The sequence below is a fragment of the Balaenoptera acutorostrata genome, chromosome 1 (assembly GCF_949987535.1).
Source record: "Balaenoptera acutorostrata chromosome 1, mBalAcu1.1, whole genome shotgun sequence".
Taxonomy (NCBI): Eukaryota; Metazoa; Chordata; class Mammalia; order Artiodactyla; family Balaenopteridae; genus Balaenoptera; species Balaenoptera acutorostrata.
The window spans coordinates 82,748,661-82,776,599 of NC_080064.1; the positions used below are offsets into that span (position 1 = coordinate 82,748,661).

Consider the following 27,939-nt stretch of genomic DNA (forward strand, 5'->3'; position numbering starts at 1 on the left):
TGTGATGCTTCCACCTTTGTTCTTCTTCAAGATTGCTTTGGCTATTGGGGGTCTTTTGTGGTTCCATACAAATTTTAGGATACCTTGTTCTATTTCTGTGAAAAATGCCATTGGAATTTTGATGGGGGTTGAATTGAATCTGTAGATCACTTAGGATAGTAAGGACATTTTCACAATATTAATTATTCCAGTTCATGAACACAGAATATCTTTCCATTTATTTGTATCTTCTTCAGTTTCTTTCATCAGTGTCTTACAGTTTTCAGTGTACAGGTCTTTCGCCTCCTTGGATAAATGTATTTCTAGGCATTTTATTCTTTTTGATGAAATTATAAATGGGATTATTTTACTAATTTCTCTTATAATTCATTATTAATATATAGAAGTACAACAGATTTTTATATACTGATTTTGTATCCTGCTGTTTACTGAATTCATTTACTAGTTCTAACAGTTTTTTGATGGCATCCTTAGGGCTTTCTATATATAATATCATGTCATTTACAAACAGTTACAGTTTTACTTCTTCCTTTCCAATTTGGATTCCTTTTATTCATTTTTTTCCCCCCTAATTTCTCTGGCTAGGACTCCCAATTCTGTATTGAATAGAAGTGGTGAGAGTGGGTATCCTTGTCTTGTTCCTGATCTGAAAGGAAATGCTTTCAGTTTTTCACTGTTGAGTAATATGTTAACTGTTGGTTTGTCATATATGACCTTTATTATGTTGGGGTACACTCCCCCTATAACCACGTGTTGTGCATTTTCATCATGAATGGATATTGAACTTTGTCAGGTGCTTTTTCTGCATCTTTTGAGATGATCATATGACTTTTATCCTTCATTTTGTTAATGTGGTATCTCATTGATTTGCAGATGTTGAACCATCCTTATGTCCCTGGACCTAATCCCACTTGATCATGGTATATGATTCTTTTAATGTATTGTTGAATTCAGCTTGCTAATATTTTTTTAAAATATTTATTTATTTTAAAATACTTTTTTTCTTTTTTTTATTAAGTGATATTGGAGTATAGTTGCTTTACAATGTTGTGTTAGTTTCTGCTGTACAGCAAAGTGAATCAGTTATACATATACATACATACACTCTTTTTTAGATTCCCTTCCCATCTAGGTCACCACAGAGCACTGAGTAGAGCTCCCTGTGGTAGATGGTAGGTTCTCATTTGTTATCTATTTTATTTATAGTAGTGTATATATGTCAATCCCAATCTTCCAATTCATCCCATCTGCCTACCTTCCCCCCTTGGTAACCGTAAGTTTGTTTTCTATATCTGTGACTCTATTTCTGCTTTGCAAATAAGTTCATCTGTACCATTTTTCTAGATTCCACATATAAGTGATATACGATATTTGTCTTTCTCTTTCTGACTTACTTCACTCCGTATGACAGTCTCTAGGTCCATCCATGTCACTGCAAATGGCATTATTTCGTTCCTTTTTGTGGCTGAGTAATATTCCATTGTATATATGTACCACATCTTCTTTATGCATTCCTCTGTTGTTGGACATTTAGGTTGCTTCCATGTCCTGGCTGATGTAAATAGTGCTGCAATGAACATCAGGGTGGATGCAACCTTTCAAATTATGGTTTCCTCCAGATATATGCCCAGGAGTGGGATTGCTGAATCGTATGGTAGCTCTATTTTTAGTTTTTTAAGGAACCTCCATCGTGGCTGTACCAATTTATATTCCCACCAGCAGTGTAGGAGGGTTCCCTTTTCTCCACACCATCTCCAGCATTTATTGTTTGTAGATTTTTGATGATGGCCATTCAGTTTGCTAATATTTTTTGAAGATTTTTGTGTCTATGTTCATCAGTGATATTGGCCTGTAATTTTCTTTTCTTGTGGCATCCTTGTCTGGTTTTGGTATCAGGGTAATGCTGGCCTGGTAAAATGAGTTTGGAAATATTCCCTCCTCTTTTTTTTAGACTAGTTTGAGGAGGATTGGTATTAATTCTTAAATGTTTGTTAGAATTCACCAATAAAGCCATTTGGTTCTGGACTTCGGTTGTTGGGAGATTTTTTATTATTATTATTATTACTGATTCAGTCTCCTTACTAGTAATTGGTCTATTGAGATCTCATTTTATATTTTCTTCATGATTCAGTCTTGAGTTGTATGTTTCTAGGATTTTACCTGTTTTTTTCTTTGCTGACCAATTTGTTAGTGCATAATTGTTCATAGTAGTCCCTTTTGTTCCTTAGTATTTCTTTGGTGTCAAGTTGTAACATTTCCTCTTTCATTTCTGATTTTATTTATTTAAGTTCTCTCTCTTTTTTTCTTAAGCCTTGCTAAAGGTTTGTCTATTGTGTTTATCTTTTTAAAAATTCAGCTCTTAGTTTCGTTGATATTTTCTATGTCTTTTTAGTCTCTGTTTAATTTATCTCCACTCTGATATTTATTTCCTTCCTTCTACTAACTTTGGGCTTAGTTTGTTCTTCCTTTTTTATTTTCTAAGGTAGAAATTTAGGTTGTTTTATTTGGTATCTTTCTTGTTTCTTAATGTAGGCGTTTATTGCTGTAAACTTCCCTCATATCTGTTTTTGCTGCGTCCCATAAGTTTTGGTGTATTATATTTCCATTTTAATTTGTCTTAAGATAATTTTTGATTTCTCTGTTGGTTTATTCTTTGACACATTGGTTGTTATGTATCATGTTGTTTAATCTCCAAGTAATTGTGAATTTTCCAGTTTTCTTCTTATAATCGATTTCTAGTTTTATACCATTGTAGCTGGAAGATGCTTGATATGATTTTAATCTTCTTAAATGTATTAAGACTTGTTTTGTGACCTAACATATGATCTGTCCTGGAGAATGTTCCATATGCATTTGAGAAGAATATGTATACTCCTGTCATGTGTTGGATGGAATGTTCTGTAAATGTTAAGTCTGTTTGGTCTAACTTGTAGTTCAGGTCCAATGTTTTCTTACTGATTTTCTGTCTAGATGATCTATCCATTGATGAAACTGGGATATTGAAGTCCCCTACATTAATATGTTGCTGTCTGTTAATACTTGCTTTATATATTTAGGTGCTCGTGTGTTTTTTAGGTGCAAAATATTTACAAATGTTATATTCTTTTGTTGGATTGACCCAACCCCTTTATCATTATATAATGACCCTCTTTGTCTCTTGTTACACTTTTGGCCTAAAGTCTGTTTTTTTTTTAAATAAGTGTAGTTATCTCAGCTTTCTTTTGGTTTCCATTTACATGGAATATATTTTTACATCCCTTCACTTTCAGCCTATGTGTGTCCTTAAAACTGAAGTGAGTCTTTCTAGGCAGTATACAGTTAGGTCTTATTTTTTTATTAAACCACTCTGTCATTTGATTAGAGAATCTAGTCCATCTATATTTAATTATTGATAGGTATGGACCTATTCTTGCCATTTTGTTCATTGTTCTCTGGCTGTTTTTAATTCCTTCGTTCCTTTCTTCTTCTGTTGCTCTCTGTGTTTATAATTTGATGATTTTCTGTAGTGGAATGTTTAGTTTCCTTTATCTTCTGTGTATCTATGATAAGTTTTGCTTTGTAGTTTTCTTGAGGCTTACATAAAACATCTTATATGTATAACAGTCTATTTTAAGTTGATAAGAACTTAACTTTGAATGTATACTAAAGCTTTACATTTTTACTCTGTCCCCCCTTTATTTTGTTTTTGATGTCAAAATTTACTTCTTTTTATCAGTGTTACCCATTAACAAATCATTGTAGTTATAGTTACTTTTAATACTTTTGTCTTTTAACTTTCATACTATAGTTATAAGTAATTTACTTATCACCATTACAACATTAGAGCATTATGAATTTAACTATATATTTACCTTTATCAATGAGATTTAAATTTTCATGTTTTTCTGTTAATAATTAGTGTCCTTTTATTTCAGCTTGAAGAAGTCCCTGTAACATTTCTTGTAAGGTTAGTCTAGTGGAGATGAACTCTTTCAGCTTTTGCTTGTCTGGAAAATGCTTTATCTCTCTTTCAATTCTGAAGGACAACTGCCAGGAAGAGTATTCTTTTTTTTTTTAACTCAAAGAGTATTTTATTTAATTAATTAATTTATTTATTTTGGCTGTGTTGGGTCTTTGTTGCTGCACGTGGGCTTTCTCTAGTTGCAGCGAGCAGGGGCTTCTCATTGCGGTGGCTTCTCTTGTTGCAGATGGGCTCTAGGTGCACGGACTTCAGTAGTTGCAGCACACAGGCTCAGTAGTTGCGGCACGTGGGCTCTAGAGCGCTGGCTCAGTGGTTGTGGTGCACAGTCTTAGCTGGTCCATGACATGTGAGATCTTCCCGGACCAGGGATCGAACCCATGTCCCCTGCATTGGCAGGCGGATTCTTAACCACTGCACCACCAGAGAAGTCCCAGGAAGAGTGTTCTTGGTTGGCAGTTTTTTTCTTTCAGCACTTTGAATATATCATGCCACTACCTTCTGGCCTGCAGTTTCTGCTGATAGTCTTACAGGGTTCCCTTGTACTGCTCCTTCTGTACTGAGTTGTAAGGGGATAGCCATGGTACATCCTTGGAAGCCTGTTAAGAACTGCTTCTTTGTTTGCTGTAATCTTGTGTGTCGGACTCAAGCCCTGTTGGCTTTCACAGCTAAGTGTTTTGAGGGCCCATCACTCAGGTGGAAGTCTTAAAAGTTGGAGCACTAGATGTGGGATCCAAGCCCTTTGCTCTTAAGGAAGAAACTGGAAGTCAGGTGTTCCCTCCCATTGTATGGCCCTGCGCTTGACGTGGGGTTTATGGCAAAAGTGAGTCTCAGCTTTCCTACTAGTTTTGGTGTGGGCAATTTCTTATCCACCCAATGTGTAGATGTTTCTCAGCTTGTTTCTTTTGAAGGGAATTGTTCCTTATGTAGCTGTAGATTTGGTGTTTTGTGTGTGGGAGGAGATATGAGAGGAGCCTGTATCGCCATCTTGGCCTGGAACTTGTGCAAATACCAACTTAATCATAATGTTTACTTTAGAGGGTTTTATACTTGATGTACTTTAGAAGGAGGAGCATTAGTGGGAAGCTGCTGCATAGCACAGGGAGATCAGCTCGATGCTTTGTGATGACCTAGAGGGGTGGGATAGAGAGGGTGGGAGGGAGGTTCAAGAAGGAGGGGATATATGTATGCATATAGTTGATTCACTTTGTTGTACAGCAGAAACTAACACAACATTGTAAAGCAATTATACTCCAATAAAGATATATATAAAAAAGAAAAAGTAGGAGCATTTTTCGAAATCAGGCAAGTTCCTCTAAAAATCATAAAGTAGAAAGTGCAAGATTATGTTAACAAATTTTTTTTACTGGTTTTTGAGTACATATGTCATTTTTCAAATAACCTCTTGCTACTTATTCACCCCTACTGATCATGACAGTTTACTCTGGAATTTGAATTAATCTCAGTATTGATGCATAGAGATAAAAAATTTAATATTAGTTCAAACTGCCAATAAGTATGATTAACACTGTCAGCTAAGACCTTAAAAAAAGACCAACCTCACTGATAGTTTTGAAGCAATAAATGATTTTATAGCAAAATGGAAGTTATTGAAAACCAAAAAAACTCAGTCAATTAATACCTTAGAAATATTTGTAATTATTAACCTGAGCACTTAAATTCCTCTTATAAAATACTTTATATTCACAGTACTAGAGGAAAGCTGAATAGACAGAATCTAAAATTATGTTTCAGTTGAACACTCTATGCTTTTACTGAAATATTAATATAGTTAGTGTTCTGGGGATTTACAACATTTATACAAAATTATAAAACTTCATTGCAAAAAATTGACTCTAAAAATTTTGAAGATTCTGCATTGTATATCCCTTGTCACAGTAATTATGTCTGCTCACTTGTTAGATATTACCAATGAGATAAATACAGTTGTATTGCACTCATCAATTATTCAGAAGTTTTTAAGTTCAAATACGTAGGAAGTTGTGAAAATATTGTCAAAGTAGCAGCAATTCTTAAATGAACCATACATACAGAGATCTTAGAACATGTACTATGATTAGCCAGTATACCAGACAGAGGTAGAATTTCTTTGTTTTCTGACAGTAGAAAGTAAGTCAACCACAGCTGGCTCCAAAGTCTAGATTGGAGAGAAGTTAAGGAGGATAAGAGAGAAAGAAAGAAGAAAAGCTAATAGAAGAGCAGAAGCTGGCATAAATGTAACAATTAGAAGTAACTATAAATAATGGAAAGCAATTCATTGAGAGCAGCAGTAAATGACAGAGAACAGAAACAGAAGTGAGGGAGAAGAGAAGAACACTGTTTGAGGCAACAGATCTTTTCAGTTCACTTCTTTTAGTACCCTAACAAGTACCCTCGTATTTGAGGAAGTAAGAGCAAAGCTAAGTCCATTTTCTGAAAGCCCTGAAGACATCACTGTATTATTGCACACTACAATAATGATCACAACAGTGAACTTCTCTGAGTCTTAAGAAAAAGTTGAATTATGTTTAATATATTCAGTATACTACATTTCTTTGTAAAAGTGAGGTGTTGAACTGTAAGTTAAATGGAATCCTGCTTATCTGAGACACCACATTTCTCAGTTTGGCTAGATAACACACAGAAGTTTAAAAAAAACTTAAACTGCACATGACCTTATATGTGTCAACTTTATAATTACTTCATTAATTATGATTATAAAAATGTGAATACAAGACTTACTAAAAAAAATTGGCACTTCTGCCACTTATAAATCAAGTTTATCTAGATTAAAGTACTGTAAAGACATCAAAGGACTGAAAAATGCATGTTAAACTTTCATTTTGCAATGCACACTGTGGTTATGACAGTTTTATTTATAAGCACAGTATTTTTAGAAAGAATAGAAACCATCAGTTTAAAAGTGACTGGTTTAGAAATATGCATCTTATGGATACCTGTAAGAAAAGGAGAATGTATTTGAACAGGAAACTACTACATATGTTTAACTTTTGAAATTAAAATGTCTTCCCTTTTTTTTTTTTTTGGCTTTATCGCTTTTCAGTGTATGCAGTCTTATTCTTAGGATCCCAAAGTTGGGTCAGAGGACCCAAATGAAGGACATGGAAAAACAGAAATGAAAAGTTTATTTAATAAGGATTAATTTATTAAATATTACTAATCATTTAAAGGTTTTTCTTTGAAAAATTTCTAGTAAAGGTTTCTTGTGATGATGACATATAAAGCAGAGTCGCTAATAGACATTTATTTCCTATTAGAAAAATCTGCAGGGCATTGTTTTTTGTATGTATGTATGTTAGATTAACAAATGATTGTATACCTTTTTATACTTTTGCAGAAAATTTTTTAGATGTAAGATTTCAGTCTTGAATAGAAATTTATATTGTCATCAATACTAAGAAAGAAAAAGTTCTTTAAGGAAAATGTAATTTTCAATGGAATTCCTTAGTATAGTTTAAACATATTTCTAGTGAATATAGATAATTGTCCCAAAATGAAGGGTTTTAACAGAGTTTGGAAAACTCAAGAGTTGTTATAAAAAGAATTTCTGTACTAGGATGAAGTTTAACTTAGATGACTTCTAAGAGTCTGATTTTCTAAGTAATTCATCCATTTAAGAAATATGTAATCAGCACCTACTATGTACCAATTTTTCTACAGGAATCAGAATTAACCAGATTGCAAGCCAAAATTTCTGGACATGAAAGGGCAGAAGACATCAAGTTTCTACCAGCCCCATTTACATCTCCAGTAGAAATTGCGCCTGATATTCAAGATTCAAAATTTGCTAAGCATTCTCACACAGCTTTCTTCAAGTGTAGAAAACTACGTCGCTCTATTAGTGCCAGTGACCTTAGTTTCAGAACTCGTAGTGATGAAGATCTTTCTGAAGAATTACTGCAGGACTTAAAAAAAATGCAATTGGAACAACCTTCAACATTAGAAGAAAGCCAGAAGGATCTGACTTATACCCAGTCAGACTCATTTAAACCTCTCCCATATGACCTAGAAGATGATAGTTCTGAGAATAATGACTTCAGTACTCTTAGTGGAATGCTAAGATATATAAACAAAGAAGTGAGACTATTAAAAAAGTCTTCTATGCAAACAGGTGCTGGTTCAACTCAGGTATGTATTTTATACATTAGAAGTTATAATAATTTGTCTCCAATTAGTATCATTTTATTTTCTGTAGGAAAGAAACCCATACGTTTAAATGAAGCACTCATGCCATTAGGTGATGTACACAAATATTGAAAGTATGAAAAACTTCATTGTGAGTTTAGAATGCTTTTACCCCAGATAAGTAGAGTTGAAAATTTAGCTTTGAAAACTAACTTTTGTTAAAATAGCCTATATATTTGATTAAATATAATCTCTATATTTGACTGAAGACAATTCTACCTCATATTTGGAAAGTATTTTGAACTCCAGAGTTTTTTGGAGTTCCGAAATTAGTTGTGTTCCTAGACTTCCTGGAAACCATTCTAGTAAAGATTATTAAGGTAGCCTTTGTTTTGGTCATAGATTTCCATAGTGGCTCAGAATATCTCATTCACATGATTTTTCTGCTTCCATTATTCCTGAGCATATCATACTGAAGAGGCAACTTTGTCCCTGCTACACATACCTTACAGACACTCGACATTGTTTATATGCAGTTAATCTATAGTTTGCACAGAGAAATAAAGAATCTCTTCCAGGTAATTTCAGCTTTTTTCAAATGCCCATTTGTCTCATTTCAAACATATCAGAATATGTTTGGTGGCCTAAAAAGTTTAAAAAGTGTTTTTAGAATGGATCCAAGACAAAGACTGTTGGAGCTTCTGTTCATTTCTCCACATCCTTCCTTACATTAAAAAGAGCTTAATTTGGGGAGTTCCCTGGTAGCCTAGTGGTTAGGATTCCGGGCTTTCACTGCCATGGCCCAGGTTCAGTCCCTGGTTGGGGAACTGAGATTATGCAAGTCACGTGGCGCAGCCAAAAAAAAAGAAAAAGCTTAATTTATTATTTATAAGCAGAAGACTAGAAATATAGTGGTATTGGTAAAAACAAAATTTACACATTATGAAATTTCAAGTGTATAGCAAACAAGTAAGATGGTAAAATAAACAAGGCAAACTTCTGTGAAGCCTGATAAAATTAGTTTTCATCTAGCCTTTAAAACTACAGTTGTGTTTACTGTATATCATTTATTTAGCCATTTAATTCAGTTAGGATTTATTGAGCATCTACTATATACCAGGCACTGGGATTATAGAAATAAACAAAACAAAAATGATCAAGACCCTGTCCAAACAGAGCTTACATTTTAGTGGGGAAATCATCAATAAACAAGTAAATAAACATATACTCTAATGCCAGGTGGAAATAAGTGTCATGAAGAAAAGCTGGTAAGAGGATATGATGTGACTCAGGTATACTGTTTTAGATCTGGTGATCAGGGAAGGTCTCATGAGAAGATGACGTTTGATCAGAGTCCTATAGGAAGTAAGGAATTAAACTACCTCAGTATCTGAAGGAAGAGTATTGGAGGAACGGGAACAGGTGCTAACGTCCTGAGGTGGTAGCATGCCTGGTATGTTCAAAAAACTGCTAGGAGGTGTATGGATGATTTGGTGTAAATAAGAGGGAGGAAATGAGATAAGAGATAATGCCAAGAGTAGGGTAATGGAGGTGGGGGTGCCATAGTGACCTTGTAGCTCCTTTTGAAGTGTGATGGGAAGACATTGGAGGATTATGCTTAAGAAAGTGACATGATCTGATTTATGTTTTTAAAGGATCTGATTGCTTTATGAAGAATGGATGATAAAGGGACAAGAACAGAGACCATATAGGAGGCTACTTGTAAAAATCCAGGCAGGATATGATTTTGGATAGGCAGGAGGATAGATGTGAAGGTGTTAAGAATGGTTCAATTTCTGGATATATTTTGAAGGTAGAGCCAACAGTGTTTGATATAGGTTTTGAGTGACATAGAAGTCATGAAAGACTCCAAAGAGTTTAGCCAGAGTAACTGAGCATTTACTGAGATGAGGAATACTAGGAGATGAGCAGATTTGGAGGCATGGAGAGAATCAAGGGTTTGATTTTAGATATAATAAATTTGAGAGTTCCATTAGATGTCCAGGTGAAGATGACAAATTGTTGCATTTATGAGACAAATTATAAATTTGGATATCATCAGCATATAGATGGTAGTTATAGCCATAATGATGGATTAAATCAAGGAAATTAGTGGAGGTTAAAAAAAAAAAAGTCCAAAAACTAAGCCTAATTTAGTAAGGCTAAATTACTTTTAGCATGTGAGTATTGATAATTTAAATTAAAGCTAACTGAGAAGTAAACAGTGAGATAGGAGAAAAATAGGAGAGTATAATAATATTCCATAAGCCAAGTAAAAATGTGCTTCAAGAAGGAGGGTGAGATCAACTGTGTCAAATGTTGCTAAATAAAGTGAGGATTGATAATTGATATCATATTTGGTAATGTGGAAGCTCTTAATGACATTTTTAAGAATGGCTTCAGAGTAATAGTGAGGATAAAAGCCTGATTAGAGTGGAATCAGCAAAGAATGGGAGGAGAAGAAATGGAAACACCAAGAATAAACAACTCTTGATATACAGTAGAGCAGAGAAATGAGGGGAATGTTATATCAAGGGAGAGTTTTTTATTTTGTTTTTTAGGATAAGAGATAAAACAGCATTTTGTATGTTGGTAGGAATGATCCAGTAGACAAGGAAACTGATAATGCAAGACAGAGTGGAAGGAGTAAAATCCTTAAGGTAGGCTGAAGGAGACAGGATCCAGAAGAGAAGTAGAATTGGCCTTGAATAAAAGAAGGGGCAGTTTATCCACTGTACTGGGAAGGAAGGCAGAATATAAGGGTACAGAAATACATGGAGTGGAAGAAACACATGGTGGGAGGGGAGGAATTCCATTATTAATTGCCTTTGTTTTCTTAGTGAATTAAGAAGCAGGATTATCAGCTAACGCAGGGTAAGGTATTAGAGGTTTAAGAAGAGGGGAGGTATATGAAACAGTTATCTTGTAGAGTGGGAAACTATAAATGAACTAGGGAGGTCTAGTAGGATTGCCAAGGAGATAGTTTTGTTGTGTAGAACCGCCATGCAAACCAAAAGACATCTGGTGTCTTTTGTCCCTGTCTATTCTGTGCCAGCAACAGGATGTCCCTTTTTCCCCATCATAGTGACAACCAACAAGTACTCTTACAGATTTCCAGAATGTTCCCTAGGGGAGAGTACTGCTCCCTTTAAGAACCTCTGCTATATTCCAATGGCCCTTACAGTCATGGATATACAAGAGTCTTAGTTTTGGTAAAATAGAATTTATATAGGATAAATTTGTGATAGATTATAGATTTACTATTCTAAATGCTTTACATAGATTAACTCATTTAATCTTTATTAACAACCTTGTGATAGGTACTATTATTATCCTAATAATACCAAATCTTCTATTTTAGTGGCTACTATTATTATTCTCACTATATAGATGAGGAAGCTGAGTCTCTGTTCTTAACCACTATTGATAATACTATTTACATAATTGTACTTATATTTTCTTCAGTACTGTCTAATTATATAGTTTGGTCTTGCAACTACTTAGTCAATTAGAGATTAAGGTTGTGGGACTTAAAATTACTACACAACTCATAGAATATTTCTCACTCTAAAGGTCATTGGGAAAGATAGATGGATTTGAATATTTCAAATCAATTTACCTATTCTATTATCATGGAAACTCAGTGCAAAATACTTTAGTCAGTTCTTAAGAAAATCTAACCGAAGTTAAATTCTGTACACATATAGTTTTATTTATTGCTAGTGTTAAAAAAAAAAAAAGGTGGAGCATGAAGTGGAGTCACTTGCCCCTAGGACAGCAAACCAAGACCTAATTGCAGCCTCTCCTAGGAATGGAATTTTAAGTCAATCATTGGAATTTTCTGATCAGCATTATCGAGGTAATCTGCCTGATAAGACCCCTGCCACCCTTCCCCCAAAGAAAGGTGACCTTGACTGAAACAATCCTTTCTTTTCTTTTGCTAATAACTGTCTTATCCTGCCCAGATTCTGCCTATTAATGCCTTCCATATTGTACAGCTCCTTTTGTTGCAGGAAGGGGGACCCCTTCCAGGGCCTGAGAGTGGACTCTTGTCTAACACTCAGAAATGAATTGTCCGAGGAGACACACGTGCTGACAAAGCAAGAGACTTTATTGGGAAGGGGCACCTGGGTGGAGAGCAAGAGGGTAAGGGAACCCAGGAGGACTGCTCTGCCACTGGCTTTCAGTCTCGGGGTTTTATGGTGATGGGATTAGTTTCCAGGTTGTCTCTGGCCAATCATTTTGACTCAGGGTCCTTCCTGGTGGCACACGCATCACTCAGCCAAGATGGATTCCAGCGAGGAGAATTCTGAGAGGGTGGTAGGACATATGGACTGGTGTCTCCTCTCTCCTTTTGACCTTCCCTGAATTACTCCGGTTGGTGGTAGCTTGTTAATTCTGCATTCCTTCCCAGGACCTCCTGTTTAAGGTAATTCATGCAAGTGGTTACTATGGTGCCTGGCTAGGGCAGCAGTTTCAGTCATTGTTTCCCCTAACACTCTGAGCATCTCTCTGTTTACTAAATGAAATGCTATCTGATTCATGCATTATTCATAAAGCCAATTAGATCTTCAAATATACTTGGTTGAATTTTTTTTTGTTTTTTTTTTGTTTTTTAAAATTATTTATTTATGGCTGTGTTGGGTCTTCGTTTCTGTGCGAGGGCTTTCTCTAGTTTCAGCAAGTGGGGGCCACTCTTCATCGCGGTGCATGGGCCTCTCACTATCGTGGCCTTTCTTGTTGCGGAGCACAGGCTCCAGACGCGCAGGCTCAGTAATTGTGGCTCACGGGCCTAGTCGCTCCGCGGCGTGTGGAATCTTCCCAGACCAGGGCTCGAACCCGTGTCCCCTGCATTAGCAGGCAGATTCTCAACCACTGCGCCACCAGGGAAGCCCCTGAATTTTGTTTTTTAACACTAGTGATACTCTGCTGAGTTTTAAATGCATTAACCACTGTTAATGCCAAAAACTTGGCCTCTGTGCACTGGTGCCGAACTGAATTTCAGAGACAGAGTTTTGGGTGAAGTAGAAAAGAATAGCTTTATTGCTTTGCCAGGCAAAGGGGGATACAGGAGGCTCGTAGCCTCAAAACCCAGGGAGTTTGGTGAGGAATTTTATAGCAGTGGTTCAAGGGCGGGGTTGCTGATAAGGATTAGGGTATGTGCAGGGCCTGTATTCCTTTCATCTGTCCTCAGGTGGTTTCCTGATGAGCTTCTGTGGTTCTCGAGGTTATCAAACTGTGACTTTCTCTCTGGAATGAAGAATGCTTCATCAAGTAGTTAACATCTTCCATTTGTTGGGAGATTTAGTTCTGCAGAAGAGCTCAAAGATATTGTTATGTGTATCCCTTGAGGCAGGACCAGGACCCTGCCCCAAGGCTGCGCTATTGTTTTTAGACTGTTCCTCCCTTGTCTGTCTCTGTGTCCCCTCCCTTCCCTGATTAGCAACAGTTTGAACCTGCCCTTTGGAATTCAGGGAAGGTCATGGAGGCTGAAGCCTATTTTCTACAAACAGTAAACGGGGAACACAGAAAGGCTTCTGTGCCCAGGAGACCCACAGGGTCCTGCTCGGTTTCACTGTCAATACTCATCATGACTTGAAGCTCACTTGGGACTCTTATAACTCATGAGCCTCTGTGTTGGCTTAATTTTGTCTTGGACAGAAAGGACTGGCTCTTTTGTTTGCTGAGAACTATATTCGGTGTCCTTTGGAACCTGTGCTAGGACTGATGCTTGATAAATGCTCATCTGTGGGTTTTTTTCAATTTTCTAATGGTCATTACTTACTGATTATACCTAATCTTGAGGAAAAGGTGGCTGAAGATGTCTTCTCAATGCTTTTTTCTGTAGGGCCTCCATTTTTTTTCTTTTCTAATTTCACTTTTTTTCTAATGGAAAGTAAGAAAATTCAGAGCTACTATTGAAAGAAACTTTGACTTGCTATGGTTTTACTCTTTAACTACCTTCATGGTCATTTACATGTGCATTGCATTAATAACTGTGTACCACTTTGTAAAATTTGACATGAAGTATTTTAAATTGGGGTGTAGAACCTTGATGTACAGGCTAGTTCTTATCCTCAGCTTGTTTCACCCATCACTAAAGTAGACATTGGGTTGGTCTCTGATATAAAAGCAGACTTTTTAAGCTCTTTTAAAAAGCCAAGGAGACTTGTTTAAATGAAATGTTATAAAGAAACACAAATATGTCAATCAGATACAAAGATAGTTTATCTGATTGAGGGTGAATTGTGTCTGAGCTTTACCCAATTACTTGCTCACCTCTTTCATGGCTGCTCATGCAAAAACTACAGAGCAGCCTTGGATTAACTTTTAAGGAAAATAAGCAGAAGCTTAGGGCACCAAGGGAAGGGGAGCACCACAGAGTTTTTTGCCCTAGCTATCATGCCTTTAACCCTTTCACTGCCACACTTGACTATAGTAGACTTTTTTTTTTTTTTTTTTTTTTTTTATTTATTTATGGCTGTGTTGGGTCTTCGTTTCTGTGCGAGGGCTTTCTCTAGTTGTGGCAAGCGGGGGCCACTCTTCATCGCGGTGCGCGGGCCTCTCACCGTCGCGGCCTCTCTTGTTGCGGAGCACAGGCTCCAGATGCGCAGGCTCAGTAATTGTGGCTCACGGGCCCAGCCGCTCTGCGGCATGTGGGATCTTCCCAGACCAGGGCTCGAACCCGTGTCCCCTGCATTGGCAGGCAGACTCCCAACCACTGTGCCACCAGGGAAGCCCCTATAGTAGACTTTTTTGTTATTGTCTTTATCCGCCATATTCCAATTTAATCTACACTGTTAAAAAAATCTTTCTTTGGTATGGTGAATGACTAAAGTTTTAAAGTTTGGTTTGAAGGTGTTGTCAGATATTTACAGTTGTTTCCAATTCATGGTGTGAGTTTCACTTCTGTAGAGAGTAAAAACCAGCGGGCTGAGTCCTGATAGCATTTAACTCATCAGTTAATATGTGTAAAGGTGTAAAATAAAGCTCTTTATTTTAAGCAATGGAGGGGCTGGGGCCATCACTATTGGACTGTGCTTAGGACGTCCATTAGCCATGCTCCAAAGAGTGCAATCTTAAAGTCCACTGGTGCAGCAGAAAGAACATAGAAATTGGTATGTGAGAAATGTTAAATAAGTGTTAGCTTCCTTTCTTGGAACAAGAAGATCAGCCCCAATACTGATTTTCTTAATGGTTAACTATGTTGGCAATTCCATTCACAATAAAGCCTCTACCACAGTAGTATTTTGCTTTCAGACTCCGACAAAAGCTTCAAAACTCACAAAAAGTTACACATGCACACAATTTTGAACACAGTTTCAAGGAGTTCACAGACTTCGAGTTAAGAACTCCTGTTTTAGATTAGAGCAGTAGAAGTGTTGTGAATTAATTAGCTAATTCACAGTTTATTAGGAAGTTGAAAGGAGTATTATTTATCCCTCTTATTTTCAAAAAGAAAAGTAGTTTACAAAATATGGTCCTGTATACCATGCAACAAGATGAAAAATGAGAATTGATAAAATCAGTGATTGGGTAACAAAAGTGGAAAGCAAAAAAACAAGATGAAGTAGGAGTACAGGTAAATACCTAGAGACATGATAATATTTTCAAATTCCTGGCCCAAGCAAAGACCAAGATATGACAAGAATATTTGACCTATAGTTTTAGAATCTCCTGAGACTTTCCCTCTATTTTTCTACTTCTGTATGTTGTGCTACTTCTCTGTGCAACATTTCTCTCTTGTCTTTTTCCTTTCCTGCTCTGTTTTTTTCTCTCTTCTCTCTTTTTCATTGACTTTTTTCATGTAGCCCTTCATCTATCTTTCTTACTGTGCCTTCAGTTGAACCATAAAGTGACACCGATGTCTAAATATCTTATTTTTATTGTCACCTGTTTTTGTTTTTAAAATCAATTTAATTCAATTTTGCACTCCCCCAACCAGATTTATTTGCTTTTTCTATCGATGTGGTCCATTACTGACATTCTGATTCATGTTTTTCAACTGACTAAATATTTTCCACTCTTGCTTTAAATTATGCCCCTCATTATTATAGTGGACTTTTAATGCTAAATCAATATTTCAAGTAATAATCTTAATTTGCATTATTCCAGGGAGAAAATTTGTAATTAAAAGAAGACGTTGATGTGATGAAAAATGGAATTTTTGGTACTGTGCTGTGTTTACTTATTATATAGAGTTCATACTTCATAGAAACTGTTATTTTATTGCTTTTGAATAAATTTTATATTTTGAATAAATTTTAAGATTTTTAAAGAAAGTTCTTTCTTCTAAACCTTACTTATACTTTTTTTTAAATTTTTTTATAGCTACGTTATTTATTTATTTATTTATTTATTTTGGCTGTGTTGGGTCTTCGGTTCGTGTGAGGGCTTTCTCTAGTTGCGGCAAGTGGGGGCCACCCTTCATCACGGTGTGGGGACCGCTCTTCATCGCAGTGCGCGGGCCTTTCACTATCGCGGCCCCTCCCGTTGCAGGGCACAGGCTCCAGACGCGCAGGCTCAGTAGTTGTGGCTCACGGGCCCAGCTGCTCCGTGGCATGTGGAATCTTCCCAGACCAGGGCTCGAACCAGTGTCCCCTGCATTAGCAGGCAGATTCTCAACCACTGCGCCACCAGGGAAGCCCTAAAGCTTACTTATACTTTTTGTGAAAATTAATTCACTTTATTTATTGTTTTGGTTTAAACTTGCTACTTTCCTTTTCTTTATTTTTTATGTAGAAATCATTGTTAAAATGCATAATAAGTACATTCAGTCTACCATATTATTTGCTTATTTTTCTAGTGATACTTTATTTTTAAAACAAGTAATATGAATTTAGAGCTCATTCTGCCACAGTTTCATAATTGTATTAATAATGGCTAGCTTTTGTTGAATGTTTACCACTTATCAAGCACTATTTTAGGCATTTTATATTTGTTAACTCATTTAATCCACATGACAGTCTTGTACATGCCTTAATTTTAAAATGCTTTATTGCTAGTGCAGTTCCAGACCACTGCAAAAAAGTGAATAGCACAGTAAACAAATCAAGCATAATCAAAGTTATGTTTACATAACTATGTATGTTAGTCTGTGTAGCATTATGTCTAAAAAAAAATCAATGTACATGCCTTAATTTTAAAATGCTTTATTGCTAACAAATACTAACCGTTATCTGAGCCTTCAGCATTCATTATCTTTTTTCTGGTGGAGGATCTTTCCTCTGTCTTGGTAGTGGCTGAGGCTGGGGTGTCTGTGGCAATTTCTTAACATAAGACAACAATGAAGATTGCCGCACAGATGGACCCTTCCTTTAACAAACAATTTCCTGTAGCATGCAGTGCTGTTTGACAGCATTTTACCCACAGTAGGACTTCTTTCAGAATTGGAGTCAATCCTCTCAAATCCTGCTTTATCACCTAAGTTTATATAATATTCTAAATCCTTTGTCACTTCAACAGTCTTTACAGCATCTTCACGAGGAGTAGATTCCATCCCAAGGAACTACTCTCTTTGCTCATCCATAAGAAGTAACCCCTCATTCATTCAAGTTTTATCATGCGATTGTGACAATTCAGTCAAAACTTCAGGCTCCACTTCTGATTCTAGTTCTCTTGCTGCTTCCTCCACTAAAGTCTTAAACCCCTCCAAGTCATCCAGGAGGTTTGGGATTAACTCCTTCCAAATTCTTATGAGTGTTAATATTTTGTCCTCCCATGAATCACAAATGTTCTTAATGGTATTTAGCATGGTGAATCCTTTCCAGCAGGTTTTCAGTTTACTTTTTGCGCAGATCAATCAGAGGAATCACTCACTGTGGCAGCTATAGCCTTACAAAATTTATTTCTCAAATAATAACACTTGAAAGTGGAAACTGCTCCTTGATCCATGGGCTGCAGAATGGACATTGTGTTAAGCAGGCATGAAGGCAACATTAATCTCATTGTACATCTCCATCCAAGCTCTTGGTGACCAGGTGTGTTGTAAATGAGCAGTAATATTTTGAAAGGAATCTTTTTTTCTGAGCAGTAGGTCTCAACAGTGGGATTCAAACATTCAGTAAACCATGTTGTAGACAGATGTACTGTCATCCAGGATTTATTGTTGCATTTACAGAGTGCAGGCAGAGTAGATTTAGCATAATTCTTAAGTGCCGTAGGATTTTCAGAATGGTAAATGAGCATTGGCTTCAACTTCAAGTCACAGCTGCGTTAGCCCCTGACAAGAAAGTCAGCCTGTCTTTGAAGCTTTGAAACCAGGTACTGACTTCTCCTCTCTAGCTATGAAAGTCCTGATGGCATCTTCTTCCAATAGAAGGCAGTTTAGTCTGTGCTTAAAGTCTATTGTTTAGTGTAACCACCTTCATTAATTATCTTAGCTAGATCTTCTGGATAACTTGCAGCTTCTACATCAGCGCTTGCTGCTTCACCTTGTACTTTGATGTTGGGAGATGGTGTCTTTCCTTAAACCTCATGAACCAGCCTCTGCTAGCTTCAAACTTTTCTTCTGTAGCTTCCTCACCTCTCAGCCTCCACCAAATTGAAGAGAATTAGGGCCTTGATTATGCTTTGGCTTAAGGGAATGTTGTGACTGGTTTGATCTTCTATTCAAATCACTAAAACCTTTTTCATATCAACAATAAGCAACATAAAGTACCTAGGAAAAAATTTAATGTAAGACATGAAGACCTGTATATTAAAAGGTTCAAAACACTGCCAAGACAAAGATTTAAAGAGAAAGAGAATATATACCACATTAATGATGTTCAATATTGCTAAGATGTCAGTTCTGTCTCAAATTGATGTATGGATTCAATGCAGACCCAAACAAAATTCCAATAGATTTTTTTAAAGACTTCGACAAGCTGATTCTAACAGTTAATTGGAAATGTCAAGGACCTAGAGGAGACAAATAATCTTGAAAAAGAACAAAGTTGGAGGACTTACACTATACTACCTGATTTCAAAAATTATTATGAAGTTACAATTCAATAGAACTAAAAAGAGTTCATAAATATATCAGTGGAACATAACAGATTATGTATTTATATATTTATATGATTTAATATCTATTTATATATATATAATATGTAAAGGTATATATTTAACTGATTTTCAGCAAGGCACCAAAGTAATTCAATGTTGAAAGGAAAGCCCTCAACAAATAATGATGGAACTGTTGGAGAAACTTAAGGGGGAAAAAAATAATCTCATTTCTACCTCATATTATATTTTAAAATTAAGTCAGGGTGGATTATAGACCTAAATGTAAAATCTAAAACTTTAAAGATTCTAGGAGAAACATAGGAGAATAACTTCATGACTTTGTAGTATGTAGAGATTTCTTAGGACCCAAAGAGCACTAGTTATAAAAGTTAATGAGTGACTTGATCAAAATGAAAAGCTTCTCTTAAATCTCTCAGCATTAAGAAAATGAAAACACATACTACAGAGAGAGAGCTATAAATATATGAGACAGAAAACTTGCATTCAAAATTTGTAAAAAACTCACTATAAATTAAAAGAAAAATTTAAATCCCAATTTAAAAATAGGTAAGGGGACTTCCCTGGCTGTCCAGTGGTTAAGACTCCATGCTCCCAATGAAGGGGACCTGGGTTCAATCCCTGGTTGGGGAACTAAGATCCCGCATGCTGCACAGCATGGCCAAAAAACAAAAAAAAGGGTAAAAGACTTAAACAGATACTTCACAGAATAACATATGTGAGTGGTCATGTGCACATTTAAAAGTGTTCAACATCTTTAGTCATTAAGAAAATAAAAATAGGGGCTTCCCTGGTGGCGCAATTGTTGAGAATCTGCCTGCCAATGCAGGGGACACGGGTTCGAGCCCTGGTCTGGGAAGATCCCACATGCCGCGTACCAACTGAGCCCATGAGCCATAACTACTGAGCCTGCGCGTCTGGAGCCTGTGCTCCACAACAAGAGAGGCCGCGATAGCGAGAGGCCCACACACCGCGATGAAGAGTGGCCCCCGCTTGCCGCAACTAGAGAAAGCCCTCGCACAGAAATGAAGACCCAACACAGCCAAAATAAATAAATAAATAAATAAAATAAATTTTAAAAAAAAGAAAATAAAAATAAAACCACAATAGGCTACCCATGAGAATAGCTAATATTAACAAATAAACAAAAAAAAGAATAGCTAATATTAAAATAACTGGTAACACCAAATGATGTGGAACATCTAGAATCACTTTGGAAAATTCTTTGACAGTTCCTTTTAATTTCTACATAGAGCTATTATATGATCCAGCAATACCACTCCTAGGTATTTAGCCAAAAGAAATGAAAATATACGTATACCAAAAGACTTGTACATTAATGTTCATAGTACCATTTCTCATTTATAGCCAAAAACTAGAAAAACTCAAATGTCCATGAGTATAAGAATGAATAGGCAACTTGATACATTCACAGTTAAGTACTATAAAAAGAATAAACTGTTATACAGAATAAATGGATACATATCAAAAATATACTGAATGAAAAAAGCTATACATAAAACTAAATACTATATGACTCCATTTATATGAATTTTAAGAACAAACAAAACTGATATATAATGGAAATCAAAACAGTGCTTGTCTCTCAAGGGTGAGGAATTGAATAGAAAAGGGACAGGGGGGACTTCCCTGGTGGCACAGTGGTTAAGAATCCACCTGCCAATGTATGGGACCCTGGTTCAATCCCTGGTCTGGGAAGATCCCACATGCCGCGGAGCAACTAAGCCTTTGCGCCACAACTACTGAGCCTGCACTCTAGAGCCCATGAAACACAACTACTGAGGCCATGTGCCACAACTACTGAAGCCCACACACCTAGAGCCTGTGCTCCGCAGCAAAAGAAGCCACCGCAATGAGAAGCCCGCGCATCGCAACGAGGAATAGCCCCTGCTCACCGCAACTAGAGAAAGCCCGCGCACAGCAACGAAGACCCAAAGCAGCCAAACAAACAAACAAGCAAATAAATAAATAAATAAAATTTAAATGACAATCTTTAAAAAAAAAAGGTGCTTTAAAAAAAAAAGAAGAGGGACAGGAGGAAACTTTCTGAGATGATAGAAATGTTCTATCCTGATTAGGTTGTTTGCTACATAGGTATATACGTTTGACAAAACTCATTGACTTATGTGCTTACAATAGCTGAATTTCACTGTTCATAAATTCTATATTAATAATAAAAATTTAGATATTTAGAAAGAAGAAATGGGCTTTGAGATAATATAGATCTGGATTTGATCCTTGTTTCTTCACTTTTATTATAAGCACATGACGTGGAGCTAGTTATTGAATAACTGAACTTTAGTCTCCTTAAATGTAAAATAGAAGCAGTAGCTACCTCAGCAGCTTATGGTGAAGATAAAATTAGATAATGCACATGAAATACTAGTATACTACCTGAAAAGAGTAAATACTCAATAGACAATAACTGCTATCATTGAGGCAGTATAATGATGAGGTCAAGAGTGTGGGCTTTAGACCAGATTACTTCTGAACCAGTTCAGAGCCTGACTTTGCCACCAATTTACTGTGTCACTTTGGGCAAGTTATTTAATCTCTCTGTGCCTTTGTTTCCTTAATTATAAAGTAGAATAACGGCACATACCTTAAATGGTTGTTATGAGTATTAAACAAGTCAGATACACTTAGAGCACTTAGAATACTACCTGGCACATAGTAAGTGAACAGTGAATGCTAACTGTTACCTGCAGTTATTATTCATTTTCTTATTCAACCTAGATATTATGATGGTCTGTCTCTTCAAATCACTCCCTTGCCATTATCCTGAAATTGTTAGTTCTTTGGTTACACGGAAAAGCTTTACTGAATTCATTATCTATCCTTTTTTTCCCCTATATTTAAGTTGTTATATATTGAGAAAAGCATACAGCCGTGCTGTGGTGAAGACTACTAATTTTTCACCAAAATCAGTTATTTTCCTTTTTCTATAATTACAGAGTTTTAGCTGTGCCAGTGGCCAGGCACTGTATTTCCCAGCCTCTCCAGTGACTAAGTTCTCACCAGAAGACTACAAGCAGAAATGTGTAAAACTTCAGGTGTGGGCATTAAAATATTACGTGCATGCTCCTCCAAGTTCTTCTCCTTTCTCTAGAGCTGGAATTGCCTGCAACCCAACTTCAATCATATAGATGAGGAAAACACCATAGGAGATGGCAGAAAAACAATATAGAAAGAACCTGCATGCCTATGTGACCTGGAGCACTTTCCTTGGACTATTACATGAGAGAGAAATAAAATTCTGTCTTTTTAAGCAACTGAATTTTGAGGATCTCTTTGTAAAGTAGCTTAACCTTACCCTAATTTTACACCATTGCCTAAAAATTCTTTGTATTAATCTTTATCTCCACTTGGATCAAATCTTAACTACTTCTCTTAAGTCTGTCATGACACCCACACACAGATACATATTTAGCAGGTGACTTTACCTCCTGCTTCAAAGAATGAATGGCAGCCATCAGAAGAGAATTCCTACAATTTCCTGCTCCTACATTTACAAACTTAATCTGCACTCTTTGTCATCTGAGTGAAGTCTAGGTTTCCCTCTAGGTAATCTGTTTACCTGTATTTTGGATCCCTTTCTGTATTCTCAGGGACTTTCCTTCATCAGTTATCTCGTCTCATCTCTATTGTCAGTCTTTTCCTGTGCACTAGCTTTTTCTCATCAACATTAAACATATCCAAGTCTCACCTAACCTAAAAAAGAAAAACCTTATCCTCAATCCCACATCCTCAGTCTAGCTACCCATCTTGTCATGCACTTACATGGCCCAGATTCTTGAAAGAGTTCATTAAACTAGCTGCTTCCGTTTCATTTCCCCTCCATTCTCATGTGCCTGCAAGAAATCTAGCTTTTTTGGGCATTTCCCAGGCATATCCCAGAACCCCCCCCCCATGAATGCTTTATGTCCTTTTTTTTTAAAATACATCTTTATTGGAGTATAATTGCTTTACAATGTTGTATTAGTTTCTGCTGTACAATAAAGTGAATCAGCTATATTCATACATACATCCCCATATCCCCTCCCTCTTGAGCCTCCCTCCCACCCTCCCTATCCCACCCCTCTAGGTCGTCACAAAGCACTGAGCCGATCTCCCTGTGCTATGCAGCAGCTTCCCACTAGCTAGCTATTTTACATTTGGTACTGTATATATGTCAATGCTACTCTGTCACTACGTCCCAGCCTCCCGTTCCCCACCATGTCCTCAAGTCCATTCTCATCGTCTGAGTCTTTATTCCTGCCCTACCACTAGGTTCATCAGTACCATTTTTCTAGATTCCATGTATATGCATTAGCATACGGTATTTGTTTTTCTAACTTACTTCACTCTGTATGACAGACTCTAGGTCCATCCACCTCACTACAAGTAACTCAATTTCGTTCCTTTTTATGGCTGAGTAATATTCCATTGTATATATGTGCCACATCTTCTTTATCCATTCATCTGTCAATGGACATTTAGGTTGTTTCCATGTCCTGGCTATTGTAAATAGTGCTGCAATGAACATTGTGGTACATATATCTTTTTGAATTATGGTTTTCTCAGGCTGTATGCCCAGTAGTGGGATTGTTGGGTCATATGGTAGTTCTATTTTTAGTGTTTTAGGGAATCTCTGTAGTGGCTGTATCAATTTACATTCCCACCAACAGTGCAGGAGGGTTCCCTTTTCTCCACACCCTCTCTAGCATTTACTGTTTCTAGATTTTTTGATGATAGCCATTCTGACCGGTGTGAGGTAATACCTCATGGTGGTTTTGATTTGCATTTCTCTAATGGTTAGTGATGTTGAGCATCTTTTCATGTGTTTGTTGGCCATCTGTATGTCATTTTTGGAGAAATGTCTATTTATATCCTTTAAATTCACCCTGGTTGTCAGTTGTCACCTTAGCCAGAGAGGCAAAACTAACAGTATAGATACCCTAACTGGCCATTCTAAACCTTTGATTTACTTTAAAACTATTCAAGAGATACATGCATAATAGATGAGACCATATTTTGTTTTCAGTAGATGTCCAATTAATTCCACTTTGTTCTAATTTCATGGTTACCATGTAACCTTGTAATTATACCTTTGCTTCCCACACAACTTTTTATTAGTAAAATGAGGATATAATAATGTGCCAGTATGACTGTCTAGTAAATTTCACTTATAAATTAGTATTTGTGTTAAGTATCAGTCTTTCATGAATGATTGCCATGAATCAGATTTTCTGAATGACTAGATTTTGTTATCTGCAAAGCTGAGGATCAAGCCATGGGCCACAGTAGCATCATGAGGGAATACCATGACATGGCTCTCTTTTGAGGAGTCAGTTTTCTGTCTGAAGATAAAGCCCTACAGCTTGCTATACACATAAAGTTAAAAAAAAAAGAAAGTATACACTAATAGGCAGAGTGAACACAGTGCATTCTTACTCAGGACAAATAAAACAACTTTTTGTGGGCAGAGAAGAGGGGTATTGTTCTTAAATCTGTGCCTCTCTAAAGGGAAGATTTTTAAGACCTAGGAGGCGCCAAACTCGTTTTGTACTTAATGGATTGACAAAACAGCTATAGAATGAAAGCAAGGTATAATTTAAAGGTGAAGGAGTACTAGAAAATTTTAGAATTAATACATTGTAAATTAGGTCAAACTTTTGTTAGAGCTGGGATCACTATTTCAAACACTACTGTCAGTGGCTCTGGTTATTTAACCAAGTAATGAAAACCAACATGGACTCATAAGCTCAAGTCTAAAAGAAACTAAGACCAGTTTGAAAGAAAACAAATTTCAGCTTTAAGGAAGATATTTAATCAAAATGAAAAAGTACAGATACAATAATGAAAATATTAAATTTTCATTTCATTACTCTGTGTCATATAAAATACACCATTTCCTCTATCAAAGCTTGAAGTTTACTTAGCAGATTAGTAAAAGTTTCTCAAACAAAATGATGAGCTTACTGAAAGAATTGTGTAATTCAATAAATATCTGGTTTTGTTCTCTGTACCTACTGACATGTTGTAGGGATGTGGGGAACTAGGAAGATGAGAGAAGTTGGGTATAACGCATTTTGACAGCCTAAGATTCTGGAGACCTATTTTTGTTACTCATGATTCAACTTCTAAGGAAATTTTTGAGGTTTTTTTTAAGAGAACAGTTTGTACTAAGAAGTTTCACTCAGGCTTGGTGGAATAAGGCTCATCTGTGAAATACACCAATGGGTGATTATTGAATCCCTTGTTCAGGAATAGATGTACAAAAATAAATGTAGCTTAAGAAGTTATACTAAATGAAACCTGGGAGAAGAAGCATGATGACACTCAATTGAGTGAGGATTAAAGAAGAGATAAACAAGTGATTTAACTGTAGGAGATACTATGGGCCATACCAACTATTTGTGGACAAGTCTTTCCTAATACTGATCAGGAAATTGGTACAAAGGCATGGTACAGTAGTGATGGATGATTTCAACTCTCCAGTCAGCTACTAGACATTCTATTCTGCTAAAAATAGAGCAGTTGATTTAAAAGGGGGCTGAATACCAGGATAATGATGTAAGTAATATAGAGAGCTGCTACTTTGGATTTTATTCTGATTGACAATTAATGGATTTGAAAAATGACAGAAGAAGTGAGCATGTCAGCTTGGAATTAGTAAAATCTGGGCCTGCTGGGCACGGTCAGAAATGTACCTTCAGGGAATTCCCTGGTGGTCCAGTGGTTAGGATGTGGGCTTTCACTGCCATGGGCCCAGGTTTGATCCCTGGTTGGGGAACTAAGATCCCACAAGCCATGCATCACAGCCAAAAAAAGAAAAAAGAAAAAAAAGAAATGCCTTCAATTTTAGGAAAAAAATATTTCAAAGATTAGGAGAAAAACGTGGCAACCTAAATGTCCATCAACAGATGAATGAATAAAGAAGATGAGGTATATACACAATGGACTACTACTCAGCCATAAAAAAACAAAACAAAAAAATGAAATAATGCCATTTGCAGCAACATGGATGGACCTAGAGATTATCATACTAAGTGAAGTAAGTCAGAAAGAGAAAGACAAATACCATATGTGATCACTTATATGTGTAATCTAAAATACGACGTAAGTGAACTTATTTAGGAAACAGGAATAGACTCAAAGACTTAGAAAACAAACTTATGGTTACCAAAGTGGGGCAGGGGGGAAGATAAATTAGGAGTTTGGGATTAGCAGATACAAACTACTATATATAAAGTAGATAAACGACAAGGTCCTACTGTATAGCACAGGGAACTATATTCAATATCCTGTAATAAACCATAATGGAAAAGAATATGAAAAAGGATATATATATATATATATATATATATATATATATATATATATAATCACTGAATCACTTTGCTGCACACCAGAAACTAATAGAACATTGTAAATCAACTATGTACATACAAGCCATCTGGAGTCTATGTTAATGCTCCTGAATTTTGTCAAAATAATCTTCAGGGACCTCAGTTGTCTTGACAGTCCATAAAACCATTATGCTTGTCATGATACCATATATATAGTATATTGATGCCATACTAGTCAGACTTGGCAAGCAGGAAATGACAAATACTCTTGATGCTCTAGTAAGATATATACTTGCCAGAGAGTGGAAGAAAAGGCCTGTAAAGATTCAGACACCTGCCACATCATTGACATCTTCAAGATTCCAGTGGTCTAGGGATTGATGAGACAACCCTGCTAAGTAAAGGACAAGTTATTATACCTTACTCCATACGACTGAGAAAGAGACACAACACTTGATGGGTCTATTTGGATTTTGGAAACAGTATATACTGCTCCACACCATTTACTGGGGAATTTAGAAGGTTGTCAGATTTAAGTGAGGATGATTATGCTGTAGGTCCAGGCTGCAATGCAAATTGCCCTGCTGCTCAGATCATATGATTTGGCAGATCCCTTGGTAGTAGAGTATCCATGGTAGATAAAAACAGTAAGAGGAATCTCTCACAAGCCCTAATGAGAGAGCTGTAGCACAAACACCCTGGGGTTCTGGAGCAAAGTCATACTTTCTGCAGCACAGAACTACATGCTTTTTGAAAAGCATCTCCTGCCATGCTATTGAGCACATGTCCACGAGACATCAAGTGACTATGTGACAAGAGCTGTCCATTATTAGCTAATTTAGCAGTAATCTATTATATAATGAAAACGATAGGTCAGAGACCAAGCTTGGGGAGATTTAAAAGGAACAAGTAAGCTACATAAAAAAGGGATCTAGACCCCCATGTCACCATCTCTTTTACAGTAACATGTCTCCTTTAGCTTACACCTACATGACTTTACTGGGGGAATGGTCTGTAGGATAGATGATGGAGGAGGAAAAAGCTTAGACTTGGTTTAAAAAGGAATTGACTCCGTAAATCTTGTGTGGGTCCTTGGCAGCATAGGAAGGAAGCTGAGGGGAGAACAAGAAAGACAGACGTGAGGGGCCCTCGGGGAGGAGTGGGAGGGAGTGGAGGGTGATTTCCCCACCCACTCGGGCACCAGGAGCCTCCTGAGCTCCCAGGTGAGGTCCCCTGCCCTCTGAGACCAGGGATGGGAGGCACACCTGGGTCCCTTCTGTTCCTTGAGCCTAAGCCCCACAGCCTACAGCCCCCAGGGCCTTTTCCAGCCCTGTGGGTCCTAAGCATAGGCCCCACACACTGCTTAAACCTAGCCCTTAGGCCCCGCCCTCCACAGCCAAGGCCTCCCCCCCTTTTTTTTTCTTTTCCCTCCTCCTCTTTTTTACTATTGTGGTATTGATGTACCTTCCAGTTGTT

The 27,939-nt window shown here is 36.8% G+C and overlaps 1 protein-coding gene across 11 annotated transcripts in view; it reads left to right on the forward strand.

Annotated features, from left to right (window-relative positions):
* Positions 1-27,939, forward strand: part of CCDC18 (coiled-coil domain containing 18) — a 137,295-nt gene that overhangs the window by 95,930 nt on the left and 13,426 nt on the right. For 8 of the 11 annotated variants that reach the window (XM_057543682.1, XM_057543676.1, XM_007169580.2 and 5 more), the window contains 2 exons: positions 7,640-8,107; positions 22,087-22,368. In XM_057543682.1, coding sequence (XP_057399665.1) covers positions 7,640-8,107; positions 22,087-22,278 — 660 coding nt within the window. In that variant the 3' untranslated portion in view covers positions 22,279-22,368. Of the gene's footprint in view, positions 1-7,639; positions 8,108-16,219; positions 16,361-22,086; positions 22,369-27,939 lie in introns of those variants that run through there. The other 3 variants (XM_057543708.1, XM_057543704.1, XM_057543696.1) reach the window with 3 other exon arrangements.